The 25318-nt window shown below is 40.7% G+C and overlaps 1 protein-coding gene across 4 annotated transcripts in view; it reads right to left on the bottom strand.

The window, feature by feature from the left end:
* Positions 1–13926, bottom strand: part of CTTN (cortactin) — a 43307-nt gene extending 29381 nt beyond the window's left edge. Inside the window, exons 1-4 of one of the 4 annotated variants that reach the window (XM_067462707.1) lie at positions 13773–13926; positions 4550–4633; positions 4126–4199; positions 2035–2164 (exon numbers count right to left, since the gene is read on the bottom strand). In XM_067462707.1, the coding sequence (XP_067318808.1) occupies positions 2035–2164; positions 4126–4199; positions 4550–4633 (288 nt within the window). In that variant the 5' untranslated portion in view covers positions 13773–13926. The remainder of the gene's footprint in view (positions 1–2034; positions 2165–4125; positions 4200–4549; positions 4634–13772) is intronic. The other 3 variants (XM_060765307.2, XM_067462708.1, XM_060765315.2) reach the window with 3 other exon arrangements.
* Positions 13927–25318: the final 11392 nt, after the last annotated feature.

Here is a 25318-nt window from a genome sequence, read left to right as displayed (position 1 = left end):
TGAAAATGAACCATGAAAAATTTGGCTACTATTATTAAAAAATTATAACTGTAAATAAAGAACAACACTCAAAACACAGGGCATCTCCAGACAAGGAGGAATCACCTCTCAACAAAGGATTCCCCCAGGCAGTAACAAGCTACACCTAAAAACTGTCAGGCCATCAAATGCTAATCAAGGTGGCCAACTGAAACATTCACACCTAGCTACAACAGAAAAGAGTTATTTCTCCCACCCTGGACTTTCCACAGATATATAGACCCAATTTTCCTAGTTTCCAACAGACCTCACAACCTCTGAGGCTGCCATAGTTGCAGGCGAAATGTCAGGAAAGAATGCTTCTAGAACATGGCCATACAGCCCGGAAAACCTACAACAACCCATTACTGCAGTACTTCCCATATCTTACACAATTCACTTTCACGATTTGTCAAAGATCAGAATTCAAAGCCTCTCGGCATCAAGGACAAAATTCCTGAGTGGGAATGTTCTTGAGACAGACCTAAAGGACAGAAGTATCTCGGGACACCTTACAGATTGGCAAGTTTTATTTGGCATACGTTTTTCCACAGTTCATCAAATGAAGTCTAGGGGCTCTTCCACACAGCCCTATATCCCAGAATATCAAGGCAGAAAATCCCACAATATCTGCTTTGAACTGGGTTATCTGAGTCCACACTCAGATAATGTGGGATTTTCTGCCTTGATAGTCTGGGATATAGGGCTGTGTGGAAGAGCCCCAGGAAAGCTTATGCCAACAAACTGCATCAATTGTTAAGGTTCCACTAGAATTCACTGGTCTCAACCTGTAGTTCCCCAGACGTTTTGGCCTTCAACTCCCAGAAATCCTAACAGCTGGTAAACTGGCTGGGATTTCTGGGAGTTGTAGGCGAAAACACCTGGAGATCCATAGGTTGAGAAGCACTGCACTAGATTCTTTCTTGTTTTAGCCATGACACACTAAGGTGGACACTCATGATAAAAGGAAGAGCTCTCCAGACCAAATCATCAAATTCTGAATGGATTTCCACCTTTGTGGAATTCTGCAGCAGCCCTAGTCTGTAGAGTCAAATTCCAATTATTTTTCAAACCTTATTTTCAGAATTTTGAAAGTTACTTGCAGCCACTTTATGTTTAAATTGTGCAGATGTGTATAAATTTCATTTTTGAAGTTCACAGCACTCAGGAGAGCATATTCAGAGCATTCATTTACTCTATTTGCATTCAGCAAGCCTGTACTGTTGTAGTTCAGTGTGATGATAACCTTCCTACTACTAGTAGGAGGGAGAAGAGGTCTGCGCAAGAGTCAGAGGGGGAGCAACAGCGGAAACGCATTAGGGAAATAATTATGGCCCCAAGTGATTCCGAGATGTTTGAGGGCTTCTCTGATTGTGAAATGTGAGATGGGGAGGAAATCAGGGGAGTAAAGAGGGCTACTCGCAATCCGGAGTCCGATGAGGAGCTTTGGAGGAAGCGCATCCGGGAAATACTTAGTGCTCCTACGGAGGATGAGGATTTCATGGGGTTTGAAAGGAGTGATGGGTCTGGGAGTGATATGGGAGAGGAGGAGGAGCTGGATTGGACCCGTGTTCAACAGATTAGGGACATTTGTAACCAACTCACCTCCAGTGATGAATTTGAGGGGTTCACAGGGGATTGGCATGCAGCATCTTTACAACTAACAAACATGAACTTATGTGGGCACATACAGAATAGTTATACGGGTTTGTGATACACATACACACAATTTCTTAGTGTAACTATTATTTTCCTAGAAGAAAAGAAGGAATAGCATATGATAGCACTACTATCACTATCATTGTAATTAGAAGACAAAATTAAAGGCTCGACAGATTTGCCAAATTAGATTGGACTGAATTTTCCACTAATTCGGGATCCCTAAAATAAAAGAAGGCATTTGATGGAAAGAGAAGAAAAAGAGATGGGAGGCTTGCATGTGTGTCAGGCGTGATAATAACCCCTTCACTAGGCTCACACTGAGTAGGTCAGCCATGGAGATTCTTCTGCACTCACTTTGTCCATGCGGTCTTGTTCCACACCGAACTTCCCACCATAGCCATGGGAAGCCTTTGGTCCTGTTTGGAGTTCTTTCTCCTTAAGAGTCTGGTGCTCCTGGAATACATTCTCTCTCAGCTTATGAATGCTTTTGAAGACAAACAGGAAATGATAAACAAACTGCATCAGAAATACTAGCTTAATCCAGTATCATCCTACCTATGGCATTTTATCTTTAACTTTTCAAATTACTCTGCAAAAAAGAAATTCATCAAAGCCCTACCCAAATTCAATAAAATACCACACATCTCTTAAAGTGCTAAAACAATGCTTTACCTAGCATTCTGAGAAAAAGCCTAGCTGCTAAATTCACAATTTTGTTCCTAATGTGTCATGGCTGTAAAGTGATTGAGAGCCTCTGCTTCTATTTTTAATTAGCTGCACTTTTGTACAATATTTAAACCATAAACTCTGGTCATTCTAAACTATGGCTATGTAAATCAAGATAGACTCACAAACTATAGTTAGAAGTTTTATACATTATCTATTCTTAAAATAAAACACAATTTCTCTTGCTTTTTAAAAGTGGTTTCATCAGAAGAGAATGAAAAACATGCAAACCTGGGGTGAAGAGGATATAAATTCATGCTTATAGCACTAAACCATAGTGAGATGCAGGACTGGGGATCATGTAACCCTCCCGATACTATTGGACTACATGTCCCATCAGTCCTAATCAGCATAGTCAACATGGTAGGAGTTGCAATCCAACCATCTCTGGTGGGCTGCATGATTCCCACCTGGGTTTAGTGTCATGGACAAACAAACACAAGGACTGTAAGTGGGTGCAGCTTTTAAAACTACCAAGCTATTTACTCCTGGTTATGGCATTTTATGAATCCGCATAAGAGAACTGATGATAAGACACAGGGAAAAACAGTGCTTTTGACCAAAATGAATTACAAGCAAGATACATCATTCTTGACTAAATTTATCTTACATTGCCTGGAACTCATTGATATTATCTTTTCTCTCATATGTGCTGTGTGTGTGTGTTAATTAATTTTTCTTTAGTATGGCCTCATATTCCTAATGACTTATAATATACGAGTAAGTTACAAGGGCATCATTTTCCACCACCTATGGCAGAAATACTTAACTATTAATTGCTGTTTCTGTTAGCAAACACCTGATATTACAAAATGCTGTAAGATTTCAGGTGCAGAGCATTTTCTAAACTAGAGGTATAATGTCATCATCAATGCAATGCATGTGTTTTTGTGTATTTCAACATGCCCTTCAGAGAAAATATCTGCCACATACTTTTCCAAGCTAAATTTTGAAGCAAACAACAGAAGCTGAAAAAAGTGCAAAAGTGCATATTCTCAAAAAACATTTCTGCTCAACATTTAGTCTGAACAACCATGTTTAATGTTTTCAGAAACCTAAATCTCCATTATGCAAACGTACGCTACATATTCTTTTGATTATTGACTACTATTATTGACCTGCCACTGCTTGAAGTTAAGTTAAACACTTGACAGGGAATTAGAAATGAGTGCTGTGTCCACTGCTTGGGGCAGAAAACTTGAAGACCTATAATTTGCAACAAGGCAAGAGCCAGAACTGTTTTTTTTTTTTTTTCATCTCAATCAAGGAAAAGAAAGAGCCCCTGAGGAGAGAAAGTGTTTTGCATGATCAGGTTCAATCTCCAGCTCTTTAGAATAGGTCTAGGAAGGAATCCTGCCTTTAACCATGAAATCCTATCTGAACAAAGAAAAAATAGTTGTGCACTAACAGTCACAAGTAAAAAATCAGGAATGAATTGCAGGATCAAATTTCTAATAGCAAAACATTCTCCCATAAGTAAATTCTCCCCTAGCCTCGTCCAAAAAGTAATATCGGCTGTGCATCTACCTGCACTTAAAGATAATGTGATTCCTTAATCAACCAAATATTTTTGTTCCTGGTGAAGATATCTTGTTTAAAATATCAAATCCATTATAGTTAAACATAGGCTTGTATGTTCTAGTGCATGGAAAACTTTCCATAATTATTACTGGAGCAACATACAGTCACAATTTCAAAGCAATGAAAGAAATGACTTACTTGATGTGTTCTTGGTGACCTGATCCTTGCACAGTTTTAGCCCCCCAACGCTGTTCCTTTTCACTCACATCATTCTATAAAATACATAGTAGGTAAGCTTGGAAATGAAGGATGCTTTAAATCAAAAATCCCACCTTTCTATCTCCCTCATATTCATCAATCCCTTTCCTTTTGACAGTATCAAACTTGGCTTAATTTTAGATACACATCACATCCTCTTCAGCAAGTAATGCTCACCTCTGACAAAACCCAACACTGAATATATGTATTACTGGGTGCGTGTACACATGCAGTCCTTGCCCCATAGCTTTGAAGTTTGAATGAACAAGCCCCACATTACTTGTGTATCTCTAATTAACTTTAGAATTAACACTAATAGTGACACTGTTTTCCCAATTGCTTAAAATAAAGTTTACAACTATACCACAAAGTCAGGATCTGTCTCCCAGTCATCAGCGCCATCATCTTGATTGACAGATATGCTGTGGCCTGCAGTTGCCTTCCACATCTGAAATGTCAGAACAATCATCAGTACTGTTGTTGTGCACCTTCAAAAGTCATCTCCAACTAGTGGAGTAAGTCCTAATGTCACCCCGATGGACCTCCTCCCTTACAAGATCAGACCACAATATTGTAGCTAAAAAAATTGATAAGATCAGGAACTATAAAAGAAAAGAGCAACATCAAAATCAACAGTGTATGCTTGCAGATGAAACTATGTGTTTCAACGTATCACTGTAATTGGGCAATTCCTCCAACCAGAGTGCATGTGCATTAGAAGCTTCCAAAAGTAAATCGCCATATAATTTTAGATTTGGAACTATATTGATTCTGTACATGTAAGTTTGTTTAAAATGTGTTTGAGGTGATACTGAACTACAGGTATATTTTTTATAAAAACTAATACATAGAATCATAGAATCAAAGAATTGGAAGAGACCTCATGGGCCATCCAGTCCAACCCCCTGCCAAGAAGCAGGAATATTGCATTCAAATCACCCCTGACAGATGGCCATCCAGCCTCTGTTTAAAAGCTTCCAAAGAAGGAGCCTCCACCACACTCCGGGGCAGAGAGTTCCACTGCTGAACGGCTCTCACAGTCAGGAAGTTCTTCCTCATGTTCAGGTGCAATCTCCTCTCCTCTAGTTTGAAGCCATTGTTCTGCGTCCTAGTCTCCAGGGAAGCAGAAAACAAGCTTGCTCCCTCCTCCCTGTGGCTTCCTCTCACATATTTATACATGGCTATCATATCCCCTCTCAGCCTTCTCTTCTTCAGGCTAAACATGCCCAGCTCCTTAAGCCGCTCCTCATAGGGCTTGTTCTCCAGACCCTTGATCATTTTAGTCGCTCTCCTCTGGACACATTCCAGCTTGTCAATATCTCTCTTGAATTGTGGTGCCCAGAATTGGACACAATATTCCAGGTGTGGTCTAGAATATTGTGTCCAATTCTGGGCACATTTCTGTTACAACGCTGCACAATTTTTATAGACTGTAATTTTGGTGTCACCTCCTCTGATGTTGTTATCTGGTGTGGTTTGCAGCCAATGCCTCCTTAGTTGTGCCACTATTTTCAATTTATGGTAGCACTATTTGTTCAGAGGAAAGTTTGGCTTTCCTTTCCTCGGATTATGAGTGTGTGACTTGCCCAAAAGTCACCCAGTGTGTTTCTATGGCTCAGCAAAGATTTGAACCCTAGTCTCTAGAGCAGTGGTTCTCAACCTGTGGGTCCCCAGGTGTTTTGGCCTACAACTCCCAGAAATCCCAGCCAGTTTACCAGCTGTTAGGACTTCTGGGAGTTGAAGGCCAAAAACATCTGGGGACCCCAGGTTGAGAACCACTGCTCTAGAGTCATAGTCCAACACTCAAACCATTACACTACACTGGCTCGAAATATCAACTATTTTAGATTAAAATTTAATATTCTGTAGATTTATCCACAGCTTTATGAAATAGTCCTGGGCTGCTGTTATTTCATTTCCTACCTGTGCCAATTCATCTAATGAGATCATGGTCATTTGTTCTCACTAGGATTGCATTCTATTGACAATGGCAATGATTATATGCCAACATTGTCAATGTTGAGGAATTATAAGAAACAGTAGTCCAAAAAATCTAGAGACAACCACACTGTCAATTCCAGATTAATTTAACAAAAAATTGTTGATTTTGGAATGGACTTTGCCAAGGTTGCTTCCATGATAAAAAAAACAAAACAAAACAACGCTACAACATATTAGAAAAACCACATAAAATTTGAACTTCAAATAAAGCCAGTCTTAATAAAATACAAATTTGAAATATGCACCAGTATTGTCCAGTTTAACTGGCTCCACATGTTTTTTAAATCCTCTTGCCATTATTTGAGAACCAAAAATAGTATTTGGCATCATTTCAAAGGAAAGAAGGAAGTTCACTCTGGTTAAGAGTCCACATGTATATGCATATGGTTCATTCATTCATTTGAAACACATTCTGAACTATAGAAAGACAGTTCTATTCGGGGACAGTGCTTTATGGTATGGACCACTTAGTCAAGTCAGCTCTCCACACTGACAAAATTGCAATAAATATTGCTATAAACCAAAATAGTTAGGATAAAGGGTTACTAAAAAGTAAACCAGCATATGCTCTTCTTCACATATTTTCTGTATATGAGCTTCAGATGAGATAATAGTTGACACTACATTAAGTAAAAACATATGGCTAAATCTGGCAAAATTCCTTGCTTCCCCACAGACAGTGGGAAGACCTTCCTATCTCCATAAAGCTCAAAAATAAATCCCTAATATTTTCACACCCACACATAATAAATTCTATTAAATTCAAGGCAAACATGTTCAGGATTACACTGCAGCAATCTAAAATTCAACAAATGTTCAGAGATCTAAAAACAGTGAACATATACTTTACATCATCCCTCACCATTCTGCTATGGAAACTAGGACTAATGGAAGCTGCTATCCCAACACCTGGGGCCCATTCACACTACACATTTGTATCACTATTATTTCATTTTACTCCATAGTTCCAGTCTATTGAATCCTGGGATTTATAGTCTGGTGAGGCACTGGAGCTTTCTGGATGGACATTTTAAATGCCCCTCCCTAAATGTGGCAGTTAAAGAAGAAACACAGAGTTATACTCGCATAGTGTGGATGGACTTCTGAAAGACCACACATTCTCCACATCAGACAAATGAGAGGATCAGAGATCATGTGATCACCTATGCTGCACTTCAGCATCTCTTGCCTTCTAAACCTTTGCACCAACTTCAACACTTTACCAGATTTTCCATTCCAGTTAAAATATTCCTAGTTTTCCAATGGACAGTGTTAGCAGCCCAGTAGTTTTAATCATTTCCTATGTAGTTTACTTTTCTGGCTCATTTTTTTCAAACTAGGCTGGAGAGAAATGTTATCCATTTTGATTCATGTGACTCATTGACTCACACAGAAAATTCGGGAGAGGGGAGGAAAAGCCACAGAGTCAGGGAGTGGGAACTCTGACAACCCAAGGCTCTGGATATTTCATCCTACTTATGCAGCAGCAAACCAAACCAAAAATTGTGGTTTTTTTCTAATTTAAAAATGCATCTAGCCTACAACAAAGAAAGAAAAGTGTTGTGCAGAATCTATACTGCACAACACTTTAGATTATTTCACAGAAACTCTTTCACAGACAGTTTCGTTTAGATGCATAATGGATGCTAAGGGTGGGGTAGCCAACATCTGCCCTGGGCCTGCATGCAACCACTGTTCTTGCAGCTCTCGGCCTCTCCAGATTCCCTGGGCCAACCTTTTTCTGTCTCTGTTCCCCGAGGGTGAACTGTCTCTCTTCAAAGTCTCCAGGAGTGGTGATTCATCTTTTTTAAAAAACTGCAAGTCTTAAAATTGTGCTTTCAAGTCACCTCTGGACTTATGGCAACCCCATGAATTTCGTAACATTTCTTAGGCAAGGAGTGCACAGAGGTGGTTTTGCCAGTTCCTCCCTCTGAAATATAGCCTGCAATGCTTGGTAATCCTTGATGGCCCCTCACCCAAGCACTAATTAGTCCTGTTTAGCTTTCAAGATCAGACAGGATCTACCTTTTTGAAAACACTGCACTGTTAAATATTAACGCCCCTTTCTTTTCAAAACCAGAAATGGATATCTAGTTCCTTCTTGTTTTGATCTGTTTTCTTTCTTTGATATTTTTTGGCAGTCTGTGCTGCCAGAGGATCCTACCTGAAAACTAACACCCAGGCTCACTACAATGGCTCACCCTTGTCTAATCAAAGTCCATACTGCAAGAGAGAAATCTGCTGCATTTGTCCAGAAATCCCCTTCCCCTATTAAGCAAGCAAAAAATTGGATCAAACTTTTGTTTAATCCATTTTATAACCTGTCTTTCACCACCCATGGGACTCATGGGAGGCTGCAACAGGGCTTGAATAAGATACAAACAAAAAAACTGGGTGGGGGGGGGGGACCACAATGAAACAAAATATCATGTTAAAACTTCATTAGAAGTGTAAAATTGTTTAAAAGAAGAAACATAAAGTTAATAATGCAGCACATGCCTATAAAGATTACCTGCAGCTACTTAATCATTAAATACCTGTGCGAATAAAAATGTATTTGCCTGCCAACAATAAGTGGCAAAGATGGAGCCAGTTTAGGCTCCCATGGTAGGGAATGCCACAGCTTCGGACTAGTCACTGAAATGACCTTCTCCTGTGTCCTCATCAAACAGGCCCATGACAGTGATGGGATAAAAAAGCCTTTCCTTAGGGATCTTAAGGGTCTGGTGGGTATAATACCCCCTCCACAAGTACTTTAACAACCTATTAGTAATCCCATATCTAGAAATAAACTGGCTTTTCTTCCAGTGGACTCAAGGTTGTGTGCATGATCCTTCTCCCTATGTTTATCTTACAAGCATTTTGCAAGTTAAATTAGGCTGAGAAAAACAGAAAGAAGGCTGGCTCAAATTTTCATCCAGTGTCCTCGACAACACAGTGGGAAAATGAATTATTCTACATCTAACCATTTTGCCATACCTGGCCTAAAGAAGATGTCTAACGATGGGGTGGGAATGATGTGGATATGCAGGTGTTGTCAGACTGAAAATTTCGCCAGCCCTAGCCATGCTGGGGTTTAACAATATCCGTAGGACCACATGAGTCTCACCACTACTTTAAGCCATGAATGCACTTTCTGATTCCAGAAACTGAAGGACAGAAGGTTCTCCTATCAACAGGAAAGCATCAAGAAGCCTAGTCAGCTACAATTAAATTGGTAAAGGGATAAATAGGGTGCTCATTTCAGTCAAACTACAATAACTGACTGTATAAACTTCCCTGGCAAATAACCTCAGTTCAGAGCTTTAGCACTGACAAATTATTAAACCATGTGCTCCTCCCCCTTTCCCCTTGCATGAATATTTTCCCCCAACACTTTTTTATAAAGAGAGCAAGTCTTTGGTCAACATTGTGCTAGCAGCAACATTTTTGTGAAGCATAGCTGGCCCAAAATGCATTTTGCAAATTTCCTTTTGATCATGCTTTTGAACTGCGGTTTGGAACCAAAACTCCTAGCAAAAAATGGAAATGCAGACTTAACACTAATCTCCAAAATTGAGGGGAAATTCACAGAGGAATGCCAGTACAACAGCACGGAGAATTACAAAACATCCCTGATCACTAAACCACAATTTGGTCAAGGGGAAGAATGCAGTATGCTTGCCTGAAACTGTCTGTTGATTTTATCTATTTATATAATTACAAAATATATAAGACCTTTGTTTGTCCAGGAACACTCAAGCAGAACCCCTGTAAGGAAGACTGGAAAACAAGGTGAATGGATGATGTTGCATCTAAACAATTATGAATGAATGTACAGAGTTAGGAGGAAGAAGGAAATCCTAAATAGTCATGGAGTAGGACAGAAAAGAAAGCATTGTCTCCATAGATGTCTGTGCTAAACAGCTAAATAATGAGAAAGGACACCAATGACCACACCTGAAATTATTTCCTTCAATAAACATCTTCATTTTGAACCATTTCATTTCTCATGTCGGGGTGCCAGAGTAGTTTTCCAAATGTGGCTACACTCTTGCAGCTGCCATATAAGAGAGTGTGGGATGCTACCCAACAACATCAGGAAGCCCATATTTTTCTCACCCCTACTTATACTTTATATTGTATTGCAAATTCTGAGTTGAATGTGTTTGCAAGACCTGAGCAAGTCTGGTTGTCTTGGAGTCCTGTAAATCACAAGGCTGCCTTAACTTAGTCAACTTGATAATAATAAACAACAATATTTTATATTTTATTTACACATTCAAATATGGAAGGTATTCCAGAGCCAGGCATATTTCTGCCTGAAGAAATCAAAACTCTGCCTCCAGCAACAACTCATGAGTGATATTATGTGCCACTTACTGAATCAGAGGAAACAAAATAGCTCAGCAGTATGATTCATTTCCAGACAAGAGCTTCTACTTCCAGTTCAAAAACCTAGCTCTCCTGACTCTTTTCCAAGAACAGGTTCTCACATTATGAGGGAGAGATGTGATACATGTAACCCTTGCACCAAACTTCATGGAAGCAACATGGCATTTCAGGGAGTTCTTCAAAGGTGAACACATCACATCACCAATATCCACATTCAGTAGCACTAAATTATGTTGCCTGTCCAAGATCATGGATGTTTCCACAACTGGACTTCACTGTACTATATGCTGTAATCTGGTGGCAAACATGTACACGGAAGTGCTGTCAAGAAGTGTCCATAAACGTTTTATTTATTTATTCTATTTCTACCCCACGGTATCTCACCCCAGAAGGGGGACTCAGAGCGGCAAGATGCACAGTAAAATGTCTTATCACACCTTTGTCCCACATTATACCTGATCACACCCAGAAACTATTTATATGTGTGCTAACAGTATCCCAAGGTGTATCTACACTGCACAATTAATGCAGTTTGGCATCATTTTAACTGGAATGCCTCGATGTTATGGAATAATAGTTTTTTTTTTTCATGTCAGGAGTGACTTGAGAAACTGCAAGTCACTTCTGGTGTGAGAGAATTGGCCATCTGCAAGGACGCTGCCCAGGGGATGCCCGGATGTTTTGATGTTTTACATCCTTGTGGGAGGCTTCTCTCATGTCCCTGCATGGGGATATGGAGCTGACAGAGGGAGCTCATCTGTGCTCTCCTCAGATTCAAACCTCCGACCTGTTGGTCTTCAGTTCTGCTGGCACAAGGGTTTAACCCATTGCGATGCCAGGAGCTCCATCATAGGATTTGTAGTTTGGTGAGGCACCAGCACTCTTTGGAAGAGAAAGCACTGTAAAACCATAACTCCAGCAATTTCATACCAATCAAACATGGCAGTTAAAGTGGTGTCCAATTGCATGAATTGTACAATGTACAACACAGCAGCAGCAGAGCAACAGTGGCACTTCTTTCTGTGCCTCCTCCTTCTCCTCTGGCCCCAGGTGCTTCCGAGCTTTCCTGTTTCTGCTTCTGGTGCTGTTGCAATGTAGATGTACTCCCAGTCAAAGTGGAAGTGCCCAACACCTACAGAGTAGGTCTTCAGAGATCAAGGTGCTATCCAGCTCTTTTTTTCTAGGTACAGGCAGTCCCCAAGTTACAAACATCCACCTTATAAACAGCTCATAGTTAAGAACGGGGGTGAGACAATAGGCAGAAAAAGAAATCTACCCCTAGGAAGGGAAATTCACTCCTGGAAGAATTATCATGGGGGAAAGGTGTGTCCACTGAAGTTTTATCACCAATCCTTTTTTCCACAAGCCAATTTTAAAAATCCAATGATCATAGGGACAGAATGTGAGGTGAAATCTTCTGAAAAGGGGCACAGACAGCACAACAAATACCACAAGGGTGTAAACCCTTCCCTATCCCATCCAAAGCAAAAAGATTTATATTTTTGGCTGGAGTTACACTTCAAAAATGGACCTATTTTGGCTTACAAACAAATTCAGCTTAAGAACAAATCTACAGAACTGTATCTTGTTCAGAACTTTGGGAATGCTGTAGCTAGGAAACCCCTTTTGGCTAAAACCAGGCCACTGTTCCTGAACACACACACAAAACGCCACTCTCCTGCACCTGGGTCATCCTAGATGCCCCCTTAACTTTTTGAAGTCCCTGTCAGAAATAAGCCCTGCTTCTTTGGCCTGGAATCTTCAGCTCTGTAAAGTTTCCCTTTTCTCCTAAACCAATGGTTTCCAACCTGTGGTCCATGGACCACCAGTGGTACGCAAGAACTAAAATATGGTCCACAGCCTCACCATTGCTACACTGTTGCAACAAGAGTGACAGGTCTCATATAACTCTCTTATAGTACTGAGGCTTATTAAATATGGTTTTCTGTGGGTGAGCAGATGATGAGTACTGGATGGTATATGTTCTGTATCAGAATCTAGAGCTGATGTGGTCTATCCAATGCAATTTTCTGAATCAGCACCTCAAATAACCAAACTGAATCTAAAGTTGACCAAAACCTGATTAATAACCCTTTTGGCACTAATGTTGGAGAGTGGTCCCTGGTCCAAAAAAAAAATGGAAACCACTGTTCTAAACTGTTCACTGGGATGCCAGGTGAAAGAAGGGAACACCTCCCATGATGCCATCTCCTTTCACAGGGGGTCAAGAGCCAAGCCACCACTTCCCTCCTGGATAAGAGTCCCAGGCTGCCTCCATAGAATGAATGCAGGTTGACACCATTTCAACTGCCATGGCTCCCTGCTATGCAATCATGAGAGTGGTAGGTCTTGAGCAGGCATGGGCAAACTTCGGCCCTCCGGGTGCTCTAGACTTTAACTCCCACAATTCCGAATTGTGGGAGCTGAAGTCCAAAACACCTGGAGGGCCAAAGTTTGCCCATGCCTAGTCTTGAGTGTCACCAACCAATCAAAGGGTGTTGATGCCTGACCAGACTTCACCTCCCATGATTCCATAGCATGGAGCCATGGCAGTTGAATTGGAGAGAAGCTGCATTCATTCTACACCAGTGGTTCTCAACCTGTGGGTCCCTAGATGTTTTGGCCTTCAATTCCCAGAAATCCTAACAGCTGGTAAACTAGCTGGGATTTCTGGGAGTTGTAGGCCAAAACACCTGAGGACCCACAGGTTGAGATCCCACTGTTCTACAGTATAGTTGCACTGCCAGATGAGGAGAGGAAGGCGAGGCGTGGAAAAGGAAGGCGTGGAGAGGAAAGGAGAGGAAAGGAGAAGAGGAGTGGAGAGGGGGGAAGTGGGAAGGAAGGGAAAGGGAGGGTTGGCGAGGCAGCGCTCCTCCGGCGGCTGGCTCCTTCCCAGAGGCACACACGCCCCTTGGAGCCTCCAGGAGAGAACAAAGAGCCTCCCAAAGCCGGCGAGCCCACTCCAGCCCCACGGCTGCCATGTGCCACGCATCAACGCCCACTCCCGACCTGGTGCCTGGCTCCAGGTGCGGCGCCCTGGACGCCTCTCCTCCTCCTCCTCCTCCACTGCCTTGACCCCACCTGCAGAGGCCAGCCGGAGACCCCTGAGGAGGGACCCCAAGCAAGGGGGAGACCCTCGCCCGCCTGTTTTGGGGGAAGCCCCCAGCAGCACCCCCTCGCCTCCTCTCCCTCGCGGGGCTCCTGCCACTCACTTTCTTGCCGGCGGCAGGGACAGCAGCGGCGGCGGCGGCGCCTCCTTCTCCGCCTCTTTCTCCTCCGGCGCCGGGCGCTTCCGAGCTTTCCTGCTCCTGCTGGGGCTGCTGCAATTTCCGCCTCTCCCAAGATCCCGTTTCCTGTTTTGCATCACGGCGCGTCATCAGGTGGGGTGGGAGAGGGCTCCCGCGCACAGGGCGGGCCGGCAGGCAGGCAGGCAGGCGCGCGCCCCGGGAAGAGGAGGAAAGGCCGGCAGGGAGGGAGGCAGGGAGGGAGAGGGGAGGCCTCGTGGCTCCTGGGCGGCCCAACAAGGCACCCCCCCCCCGGGGCACACCCGCGGACGCACGCCCCGAAAGACAAAGCCAGGCATGGAGGTTCCACTGCCTGACCTGCGGCCCAAGAGAAAGCAGCATCTTCCCTCCCGTGGAAACGCGCCACCTTTGCCCCCTCCAGAAGACTTGGAGGCCCCTTCCATACAGTTGTATAAAATCCCACATTATCTGCTTTGAACTGGATTGTATGGAAGTGTGGACTCAGGGCCCTTCCACACAGCCCTAGATCTCAGAATATCAAGGCAGGAAATCCCACATTATCAGAGTGTGGACTCAGATAACTCAGTTCAAAGCAGATACTGTGGGGTTTTCTGCCTTGATATTCCTGGATATAGGGCTGTGTGGAAGGGCCGTCAGAAAACCCAGATCAAAGCAGATATTGTGAGATTTTCTGCCTTGATCTTCTGGGTTGTATGGCTGTGTTGAAGGGCTCTGGAATACAGTGTTCCCTCACTTATCATGGGGTTCTGTTCCAGGACCACCCGAGATAAATGAAAATCCACGAAGTAGGGGCGTCATATTAATTTTAATATTTATACATGGGAAAAAGAAGTGAATAGATCTAAGTCTTGGAGCACCCTCGAGACTGAGATGAAGAAGTGGGTAACATAAGCTTTTGTCTACGAAAGCTTATGGTACCAACTTCCTTCTTTCAGTTAGACTCCAAGGTGCTCCAAAAGCCCTTTACATAATGATATTCCAGACTATGTCTTTGAATTTAGATTAACAATGTCAAGCAGCCAATTAGCATTTCCCTCAGTCAGCACCTTGCGGCTCTTTCTGGGAAGAATCTTATGTAATGTCTTCACAAATGCACACAGCATTAGGTTCAGTGTTCATTTAGCTTCCAAATTGTTGATTGGATTACATTCAAACTGCACAGATACAACAGCCTGATACTATTCTAGTGGCCATAACTCCATCCTATGTGGAATTTTGAAACTGATACTTGTGCGTGTATAATTATTCAATGCCTGCCCTTGAATGACAACATTAATACTCTCTGGTACAGAAATCGAAGTCCCTTTCTACACTGCAATATAATCCAGATTTTCAAAGCAGATAATCCACATTACCTGCTTTGAACTGGATTATATGAGTCTAACCTGCCATATAATCCAGTTCAAAGCAGATAAACTAGATTTTATATGGTAGTGTAGAAGGGGCTTAAGAAGCAGGGACTGTTTTCAGTACTTGAATGTTTTAACAAGGAAACTCTAATGATATATGTTTTTATTGATTATGCTATGGTTCTATATTATCTTAATGTTTTTAATTGTATTGTAATTGTATTTTATGGTCTTGGTACTGACTGTAAACTGCCCCAAGTCGCCTGCGGGTTGAGAGGGACGGTATATAAATGTAGTAAATAAATAAATAAATAAATAATAGTTGTTTCTGGATAAAGGAATTACAGTATATATTCAAGGACAGAGGTACACTTAGACTTACTTTGTTTGGGTAAATTAAAGATTGATATATGGATGACAATGAGACATGAATCATGAATAGTGTGAAGAGCGGGGTGAGCAAAGGGTGGTCCTCCAAAAGGACTGTAGTTCATAGCAGCTCTAACCAGCAGCTCTCTTCAGACACCTGTAGGAAGCAGGCCTGTAGCGAGGGGGGGGGGGTTAGGGGTTCAACCCCCCCCCGAAATGTTTCAGATTTTTTTAAAAAAAAACCCAATTTACTCATGAATTTTAACTGGTTAACCAAATCCCCATGCTAAGTCTATGAGATGCAAAAAATTGAGTCCCTCCAGAACTGCAAGCACTATCTCAAGCAAATATTTATTTATTTATTTATTATTCGAACTTGTATGCCGCCACTCCCCTGGGGCTCGGAGCGGCTTGCAAGAACAGGCTAAAATCGAACACAATTTAAAAACAATTTAAAACAATTTAAAAATAACAATATCAGAGATCAAAGTCCCGTTGAAACAGAAATGTCTTACATGCCCTGCGGAAAGCTGATAAGTCCCGCAAGGCACGGAGTTCAGGTGGCAGAGTATTCCAGAGTGATGGTGCCACTGCTGTAAAGGCTCTGCGTCTGGTTGCTGTTAGAAGCACGGTCTTGAAACTGGGAATTTCCAATAGATCTTGGTCCTTAGAACGGAGGGATCTCTGGGGTTGGTAGGAGTGAGGCGGTCCCTCAGGTACATCGGCCCCAGACCATGCAAGGCCTTAAATATTGACAATTTATTCTCTGGAATACTCTGCCACCTGAAGTCCGTGCCTTGCGGAACTTATCAGCTTTCCGCAGGGCATGTAAGACATATCTGTTTCAATGGGACTTTGATCTCTGATATTGCTGTTTTTAAATTGTTTTTAAATTGTGTTCGATTTTAGCTTGTTCTTGTAAGCCGCTCCAAGCCCCAGGAGAGTGGCGGCATATAAGTTCGAATAATAAATAAATAAATAAATAAATATTTGCTTGAGATAGTGCTTGCAGTTCTGGAGGGACTCTTAATTTTTTGCATCTCATAGACTTAGCATGGGGATTTGGTTAACCAGTTAAAATTCATGAGTAAACTGGGTTTTTTTTAAAAATCTGAAAAATTCGGGGGGGGGGGGGGTTGAACCCCTTAAATAAAACCCCTCGCTACAGGCCTGAAGTTGGGGTTGTGTGTGCTGAATGCTCTCATTAAGGAGGCCAGACTTGGTGGAGGTGGTTGATAGGGGCGGAGCTGCAGGCTATTGAAGGCTGCTCTGCCCCCTGCTGTGCTCTTTGCTTCAGCGTGAGCTAGGAGGCAGGTTTCAACCAACCCCCCCCCCCCCGTGAAATTTTCAAACCCACCCCCCCCCCTGAAAATTTCAACCCCTCCTGAAATTTTTTTCTGGCTATGGCCCTGGTAGGAAGTGTCATGATTTTTCCACAGTGATGCTCTCTGTCAGTTAAATGCTGTAGTAAAAATGAACTTCCTCTCAACTGAGTCAGACTTTTATGAAACTAGTAGAAGTCTGGTTTAAAATTAAGCAGAAACGCTTAATGTTAACACTTGGCCTTCAACATGTGGATAAACATTACTTCTTTCAACTCCTCTTTAATATTTGGAAGCCCATTTCAGATGACAAATACCACAGCCTCCCTTGTTTTCCTTCTGTCGAGATTTTACTTAATTGCCGAGCTTTGCAAGGAGTGCTCTGCTAGCACATTTCTGCCTTGTGTGTAGTCAAGATGTCCTCCATTGTATCTAATTAAGGAAGGTCATTGCACAGTAGAGATAAACACGCCTGCAGAGTAGCCCCAATAAATATCTGTTTGGGTAGTTGAGTCAGATCATAACAGAAGGCAGATTAAGGAGATGTTTCACCCAATATGCCTAGTGATTTATCCCATTCTTGTGACTGAAGCTGGGATATAATGCAAAATCCCCATGTTCTGTTTGGCTTGTTTCAAATTACTGTATCTTTCTGCTGCATGTCTGCTGGTGGGAAGACTGGTGTGCATTGCATTGTCAAATGTTGATTTGATATGAACATGTTATTTATTTATTTGCATTATTTATATTCCGTCCTTCTCACCCTACAGGGGACTTAGGGCGAATCACAATGCGCATGTACATGGCAAACATTCAATGCCATAGACACACAACGTATATAGACAGACACACAGAAGCTATTTAACTTTCCAGCTTCATGAGGGTATGCTTTTTGAATTCTGGCCACCAGGGGAACTGTTGCTTCACCATCCACTTGTGACACTGATGAAGTACTTCCTCATTCTTTTTCAGGCTGCTGGAGAGTTTAATGGCATCGTAAATTAGTTAAATTAGCCTCCGCGCATAAGCGGTACCTAAATTTCCTACTTGACAGATGCAACTGTCTTTCGGGCTACAAAGGTCAACAGCAAGCTAGACAAATGGTCAGGAGCTTACTCCGACCCGGGATGGCTTTGAATTCATGACCTTGGTCAGTAGTGATTTTAATGAAGCTGATTCTCAACCAGCTGTGCCATAACCCGGTTTTTAAAGAAACAGCATCTATAATATCAGCAGTTTTGTGTGGTTTTTTTCCCTTTCTATCATACCTTCTAATTTACATTGACTATGGTACTCATACGCTTATTCTAAATAAAGCAGTCACACTGTGATGAAAAAAACTGCATGAATATTAACATGATTTGTTCTGAAATTAAGTTCAACATTCTTTCTTAAGATATACATAGCTCCAGTTGGAGATACTTTAGTCACACTATGAATTCTGTTTCCATCTCCACAATCTGTTTGATCATGTTCCTTTTAAGTGTGGCTTTCTCTCTGTACACACACTGCTTTGTTTTGTGGCTTATTGGACCGCATTGTTGTATTTCCATATCCTTTCCTGCAGCTGACTAACTGGGTCCTTAAAGTGTGTGTCCCTCCTTCCCTCAGTTGTTCACTTGCTCATATGTCTGCCTCCGTTCTCAGCATTGGAACAAAAGGAGAAGTGGGGACAGTTGCAACCACAAAAATTCCAATGTAGTACACATTTCCTCATGCACCAGTCTTGGGATTCCCCTTTCCATCATGCAGGCTTAGTGGTTAATCAGGCAGGCTTCATTAAGATTTGAGAACAACTGAGCCACACTTCAGTCAGTATTGGCCGCCCCATCCAGACCTACTAGGTTCGAGTTACCTATAGGATCTCCTTCTGCTGCACAATCTACCTTTAGGACAGTTAGGACCTCTGGGGGACAGCTATTCCAACCAGCCAGACCTGAACTGGCAAACATAAGGCCCTAAGACTGTGGAATGACCTGCCAGAAGAGCTCCAACATCTAGACCGATTGGAATTTAAAAGGCAACTGAGACCCCTCTCTTCTGGCAGGCCTACCCAGTCAACTTGTCATGAGTTTGGATTTACATTCTATTGCTACTTTACTATGGCTACTATATTTACATTCTATTGCTACTATATGTCAATTCTCCTTGCATTCAGAAAACAAATAAAATCTTGGCTTTGGAACCAGGTGTTTGGAGACTAGCTACAATGCAATAGACAGCTGAGAATTAATGTGACTATAACTGGAATGGCTCATGGACTCGGAATATGGACTATTTGTTTTAATTGCTTTTTTATATCTTGTTCTAATTGTATTTATATGTTTAATGATTTTCTGTTTAATGTATTATAATTTATGTTTGTGTTTTAATGTGGTATTGAATTGTGCCTAGATGGGAAGCCTTGGGACAGGAGAGAAGTATGGTAAATAAATAAATAAATTCTGTATCTGTTTGGTGCAAGTTTTTTATATTTTTGTATTTTTATCCATGTAATTTATTATACATATTTTATGTTCTCATGTTTTTGAATTTGTTGTACCCTGCCTTGAACCTCCAGGAAAGGTGGGAAATAAATATATTATCATACAACAAGATTAGTACACAGCAAACAAGATCACTATGCTGACTTTTGTATTCAATCACACATCTGACTCTTCCCAAGTGTCTAGAACTGTGTGATCTATCGGCGAATAATGTGCACATATCTGGGTAGGGTGGCCTTTTGCAGCTGACAAATGGCAATTTTGTCAGTGCCAATTGTTTTTAAGTGCAGGCCAAGGTCTTTAGGCACTGCACTCAGTGTGCAGATCACCACTGGGACAACCTTTACTGGCTTGTGCCAGATTCTTTGCAGTTTTACTACTACTACTACTACTACTACTACTACATTAATCTATCTTAATTATCTTAAACTCAGAAAACCCAGTTCAAAGCTGATATTGTGGATTATCTGCCTTGATATTCTGGGTTATATGACTGTGTAGAAGGGCCCCTTATTAGCCAGAAATTGCCCTGTTGATGTCACTGTTCTACTCAGACTCCTGAGTTTAATCCCTAAATTGGGCCCCTTCCACACTGCCCCTATATCCCAGAATCTGATCCCGGGTTATCTGCTTCAAACTGGATTATATGAGTCTCCACTGCCAGAAAACCCAAGATAAGCAGATACTCGGATCAGATCCTGGATACAGGGGCAGTGTGAAAGGGCCTTGGATGCAGGTGAGTGAGGTGTCTGGATAGCTTCACCAGAGTACTTTAATCTGACATTACCTTTTCTATGTTTGCTACTAATTTTCCACCCTTTTGTATGCACTTCTAATAGATCAGACACAAAAAAATTATTTCAGGTGCAAAGTCAGAATACCCAGAAAATTTGTTGAAGAACAATAAAATACCACACATATTAAATGTAAACAAGATACATATAAGATATATTATAGATGAGATATAGGAGTGGTGAGGGTGGAGAAAACTTAAATGGGTACCTATTCTATTACAGTTTGGCAGCAGTGATGTGAAACAAAATGTCACAATATATCCTCCTTGGATCTTCACAGGAGAGTTCCTCTTTGGGATTTCAACCAGAAATTTTGGGGTTTGTACTCCCACCCCAGGTCTCAGGGTCCCTTCAAGCAGGCTGAAATCTCAGTAGCTCTCCTTTGGCTGCATAACTGGTTTTGTCTTCTTGTTTATAACTAGAAGCTTCCAGCATAACCTTCATTCTGGCAGATTTCAAGGTCATATACATATAATGTATAATGCAATAAAAATGAGATTGCTATCCAAGGGAATAATAAGTAGGCGGAATGATAATGGCGGGAGGCAGATCTGCATGGGAAGAGCCCAACAATAGTTGATCTCAGCTGTGAGAACAGAGAGGGTATTCCTACCCCTTCTTTTTCTGTATGCAAGCAACTGGCACCTGTTACATTTTTACATTATTAGGATTCAGCACCTAAAGGATGGTTGCTTTAAAGTTTGGGCTATAACCAAGACAGGCTGACATAAAAGACACCCGCAACCACTGGGTATAAGCACACTTTCCCAAAAGAGGATAAACCATTAAAATGTAATTTAATTCAAGAAGGACTGATCCCTTTCCCTAATAAGAGATACAGTCTTATTAGGGAAATAATGCAGGGTTAGTGTGCTGCTAACCCCACATTCACTGGGGTTAGCAGCACAGGACCGCTGTAAAAGTAAAAAAACACAAACAAACAAAACAATTCCTATTGTATTTATTGTCTATTGATAATATAAATTTCAATATATATATTTTAAAATACTATTTACCTGAGAGTACACCTTTTTAGGAAGCTCTAGATTTTCTAGTATGACTCTATTGTCAACTTCCACTCAAAGCAAAACATAGCATTGATTGCACTGGAGGACTTAAGAGTTTCTAAAGAAAATATTTTACATCAAACTTGTGAATAGTCTAATTCTCAAAAGTCAAAACTTCAAATGTAGAGGACTGACTATATTTTTAAATCTCTAAATGGCTTAGGACCTTGATACTTGAGAATTTGCCTCTGTCTCTATATGTTTACCTGAGAAGTGAGAACTACTGTATTTCACAATCCTCCTTTGTGTAGTGCCAATGGGGTAGAGGAAGAGAAAGGGAAGGGCCTTCTCTGCCATGGCACCCCAACTGTGGTATCGAAAGAACTACATTGGTATTGATACTGGTGACATTGAGGCATAAAGTCAAAACATGGCTTTTTAATGAAGGTTTTGATGCTGAATTAATTTAATCATGTTTGAACGTGTGTAGTGGATTATTTTAAATTGTTTTAAGTTTAGTTTGAAATGATACATTGCATATATTTGTTGCCTTTATGTAATGGTTATCCTTATTTATCTTCTGAAATTGATTTTATTGTTTTCTGCCCTGAATCCTTATTTATTTATTTATTTACTATGCTTCTATACCGCCATTCTCACCCTGAGTGCGACTCATGGCGGTTTACAAAACGGCACAATTCGATGCCCACAACAGTACAAAAATAATTTAAACATTAAAAACATTTGACACAGGTAAAAATTCATTACAATTAACATCAGTAACACAATAAAAACCATGAATCCTTGAATGTAGGCCAGGATAAATATTTGAAAAAACAAACATACATGTTTTTCTGATCTGGGGAGATAGAACAAGATTTTCCATGAAGTAGGATGGGTGTTAGAAATTTTAGCTGCTATGAGTTTTAAAGACCATTTGAAGTGTATTTATTGCATTCTAATTTGTTTTTAACAGTTACTATTTAATTGGGTTTTTTTATTTTTGTATTGCGCCTTTTATACTTGACTAAGTGTGGGATTGTTAGCCATCTTGAGTTCCCATGGGGAGAAAGGCACGGTAAAAATAAATATGATATTAATGAAATTAATAATAACAACAACAATATAGCTTTCAAGAGAAAACTGGCTTGGGAATATGTTCCTGTTGGTGTATCTCTGTCCCTTAGACTAGCCAGAAGTCTTCATAGCACTTGGGGCAGCCTAGTTTCACTAGGTCTTCGGCCTCTTCTTGCTGTCTATCTAAACACTGAGATCAGGACAGATTAAATTGTAACACTCTGCCAATTTCACACTCACCCCAGACCTTGATTTGATTAACATCAAGCATAATAAAATTTTATGGCTACCTCAGTATTTTATTAGATTTATTTAATCTCAAGAAAGGTCCTGGCTACTATGTATGGTCCTTTTTCCTTTTCCTTTTCTTATTCCTCTTTCTTAAACAAACAAACAAAAAAAACCCCAGAAGAATGTTTCTTCTTTCTGGGCTTTGAGACATAAATATAGAAACTGATGTTGTTCTAGATGCAAATACTTGCCTCAGATCTAAAAAAAAATGACTGTAGTTTTGATTCTATATTTGCATCATGAAATGTAATCTGTGATTTCAAAACCATAGATTGAGGAAGAGATCCTGAAAAAAGCTGCCTGCAATGAAAGCCAGCTACCAGCAAGAATTCAGAGCAATTCAGTACTGATTGCTGCTATTCAACATCAGACAAGTACATAGAGATACAGTTTCTATAGCTACAAGAAACATAATTTCTTTTCCACTATAATTTCCTTGGAGTAGCACAGATGAATGGATCATATTCATATTTCATGTGTCGGAAGACTAGTCCATTCACTTACCAGGCTGAGGGGTTGCTGGACCACAGAAAGTTCAGGATCCTGATGGTGTACACTGCCCATTAGCTGGCTGCTGACGTAGTTTTTGGAATATTATTAGGAAATTTGCAGTTATCATGTGTTTGTCTCTGTACATCCATCAGCCTCATTTGGTAGTGCAAACTCTTTAAGTCTTCATTATCAGCTATGCATAAGACAAGATTTGACATTATGGGCAGCTTCTTGAGCCTCCCCAAGGTTAGACTGACATGCCTCATGTCTCTCACCCATTAAGGGGATTCCTTTTTTCATAAGTAATTGTGTGTTAGCATTACATGATAATATCTACAAGAACCACTGTGAACTAACATTGAGTCTGCGTCTTAACCGATGTTTGTTGCAACCTGCCCTTTTAATATTCGACTCGATAGCTATCCCTCTTATTAAAAAGGCTAGTGCTACAAGAAAATTACTGGTAGTCTATGAAATGCAGCACACCACGAAAGCCCTTTCTGGCCATTACAAACTATTTTGCACCACTTTTATGACTGCAAGTATTGGTGCCAGGAGACTGTAATAGCTTTTACTTACAGGAGAAATTCACAACGTTTTGGGTTGCATCATCGGCTCCATTAGAAGGGGAGAATGAGAATGAAAGTTATTTCAGCCATTCCATAAGGAGTCTTAATTAGCTGGCTTGGGCCTTAGAACAGTTGGTGAAAACCGTGTGATAGTGACCCAAGAATGCTAGGGTTTAAAAACCAATTTTTGTCTTTAAAACACAGCACATGTACATTTCTCTAAAATGTACAGTTTTGAAATAAGCACACATGACAAGCAGTAAGTCAGCAGTGGGGAAATCTATCCTGCAGACTATTTTTGTGGATATTAAATCCCACTGACCTACAATCCTTTTAAACAAATTGGGAAAATTGTCCTTCGACTGGAAAATCTAATTCCAAAAGGGGACACTTTCCAAAACAAAACTGAAAAAACAATGATCAGCCAATTGAAACCAGAAATTTGAAGAACATTCAAGAGAAAATTTGAAATAATTATTTGATGCAATCTAGTATTTTAAATCTTAAGTCTTGATGGTTCGCAGCCACAGGAAGTATTTAAGAGGGAGGGTCCATAGTGAAGAAAAGGTTGAGAACCACTGCTCTAGGGTATTGCTACTCCACTTATTATTTTGTGTCTTCTGTTTTAACTAAAGGAATCTTGGTGCCAGCTGGGCTTTCAGAAGGCAAATATTCCACAGTTGGGGTGTCATGGCTGATAAAGCCCCTTCCTATGTCCTGACAGTGTTTTGATCTCAATGGTGGGGCATGGAGCAGATCTACATCAGCAGATCTTAATCCTTGGACAAGCATTTAAGGGGAGAATATCTCCTTCTAGTATTGGGTACCTTACTGAAATCAAGATACATAATATCTAAAATTCTCACCAAAACAAGATCTATTAAGATTAAAAGTAGAATGAAACAAGGTTGCCCCCTCTCCTCCATACTTTTCACTCTGGCAGTAGAGCCCTTAGCAAATTTTATTAGAAATAATGTCAAAATCAAAGTTCTCACATGGTCCACCATGCTGGTGATTCTGTATTTAAAAGAGGGTTAAGATTAGTTTAGCATAACGTGTTTTTGACAAATCAATGCTGTCAATTAGTAATTACAGCATTTCTTTCTTACTACTTCAATGTCAAATTAACTGGTCATTATTTGCTCTCCTCTTCTTTTTTGAGTTTTGGATTGATAGGGAAACTTACTCTCCCCCAATCTGTTTCAAAGTTTTCTGTTCTCAAAGAATTCCCAAACATTATTGGCAGTGGCTCTGAGATTACACCTGCTGCACATTACTTTAATACCCTTAAAAGCGATTAATCCAGTCCTGTAGATTTCAAATCATTTACAGTAATTGGTACTCTTTTACTACATCTTACTTATTTTAGACTGCAGACTACTTATTGTATCATTTGTTCTGTTTTCACCAGTTGGAGTATTGTTCTTTTTGGAAGAAGATTGATGCAAAGGTTTTGAAAAGTTAGGCATTCTGTCTTATTAACATTTCACCATCCTTTCTACAAAATGGCGGTATATTTTCTTGTTCTTTCTCTTGCTCCAATTGTAACCATGAAACGCTTTAAAATGTTAATCTCTCTAGCAAACCTGAAATCATTATGAACTTCAGCTTTTTTTTACTTCCCTTCTACAATTTCTGGTTATTAATTTGTGATTATATTGTAAATAAATGTATACTGCTTAAATAATTGAAATCTCACTTTTAAACTCTTCAAAATCCATCACAAGACAACAGTA

This window comes from Anolis sagrei, chromosome 1, assembly GCF_037176765.1.
Source record: "Anolis sagrei isolate rAnoSag1 chromosome 1, rAnoSag1.mat, whole genome shotgun sequence".
Lineage (NCBI taxonomy): Eukaryota > Metazoa > Chordata > Lepidosauria > Squamata > Dactyloidae > Anolis > Anolis sagrei.
The sequence above is the reverse complement of the archived record's forward strand: the minus strand, read 5'-3'. Positions and strand labels throughout refer to the sequence as shown.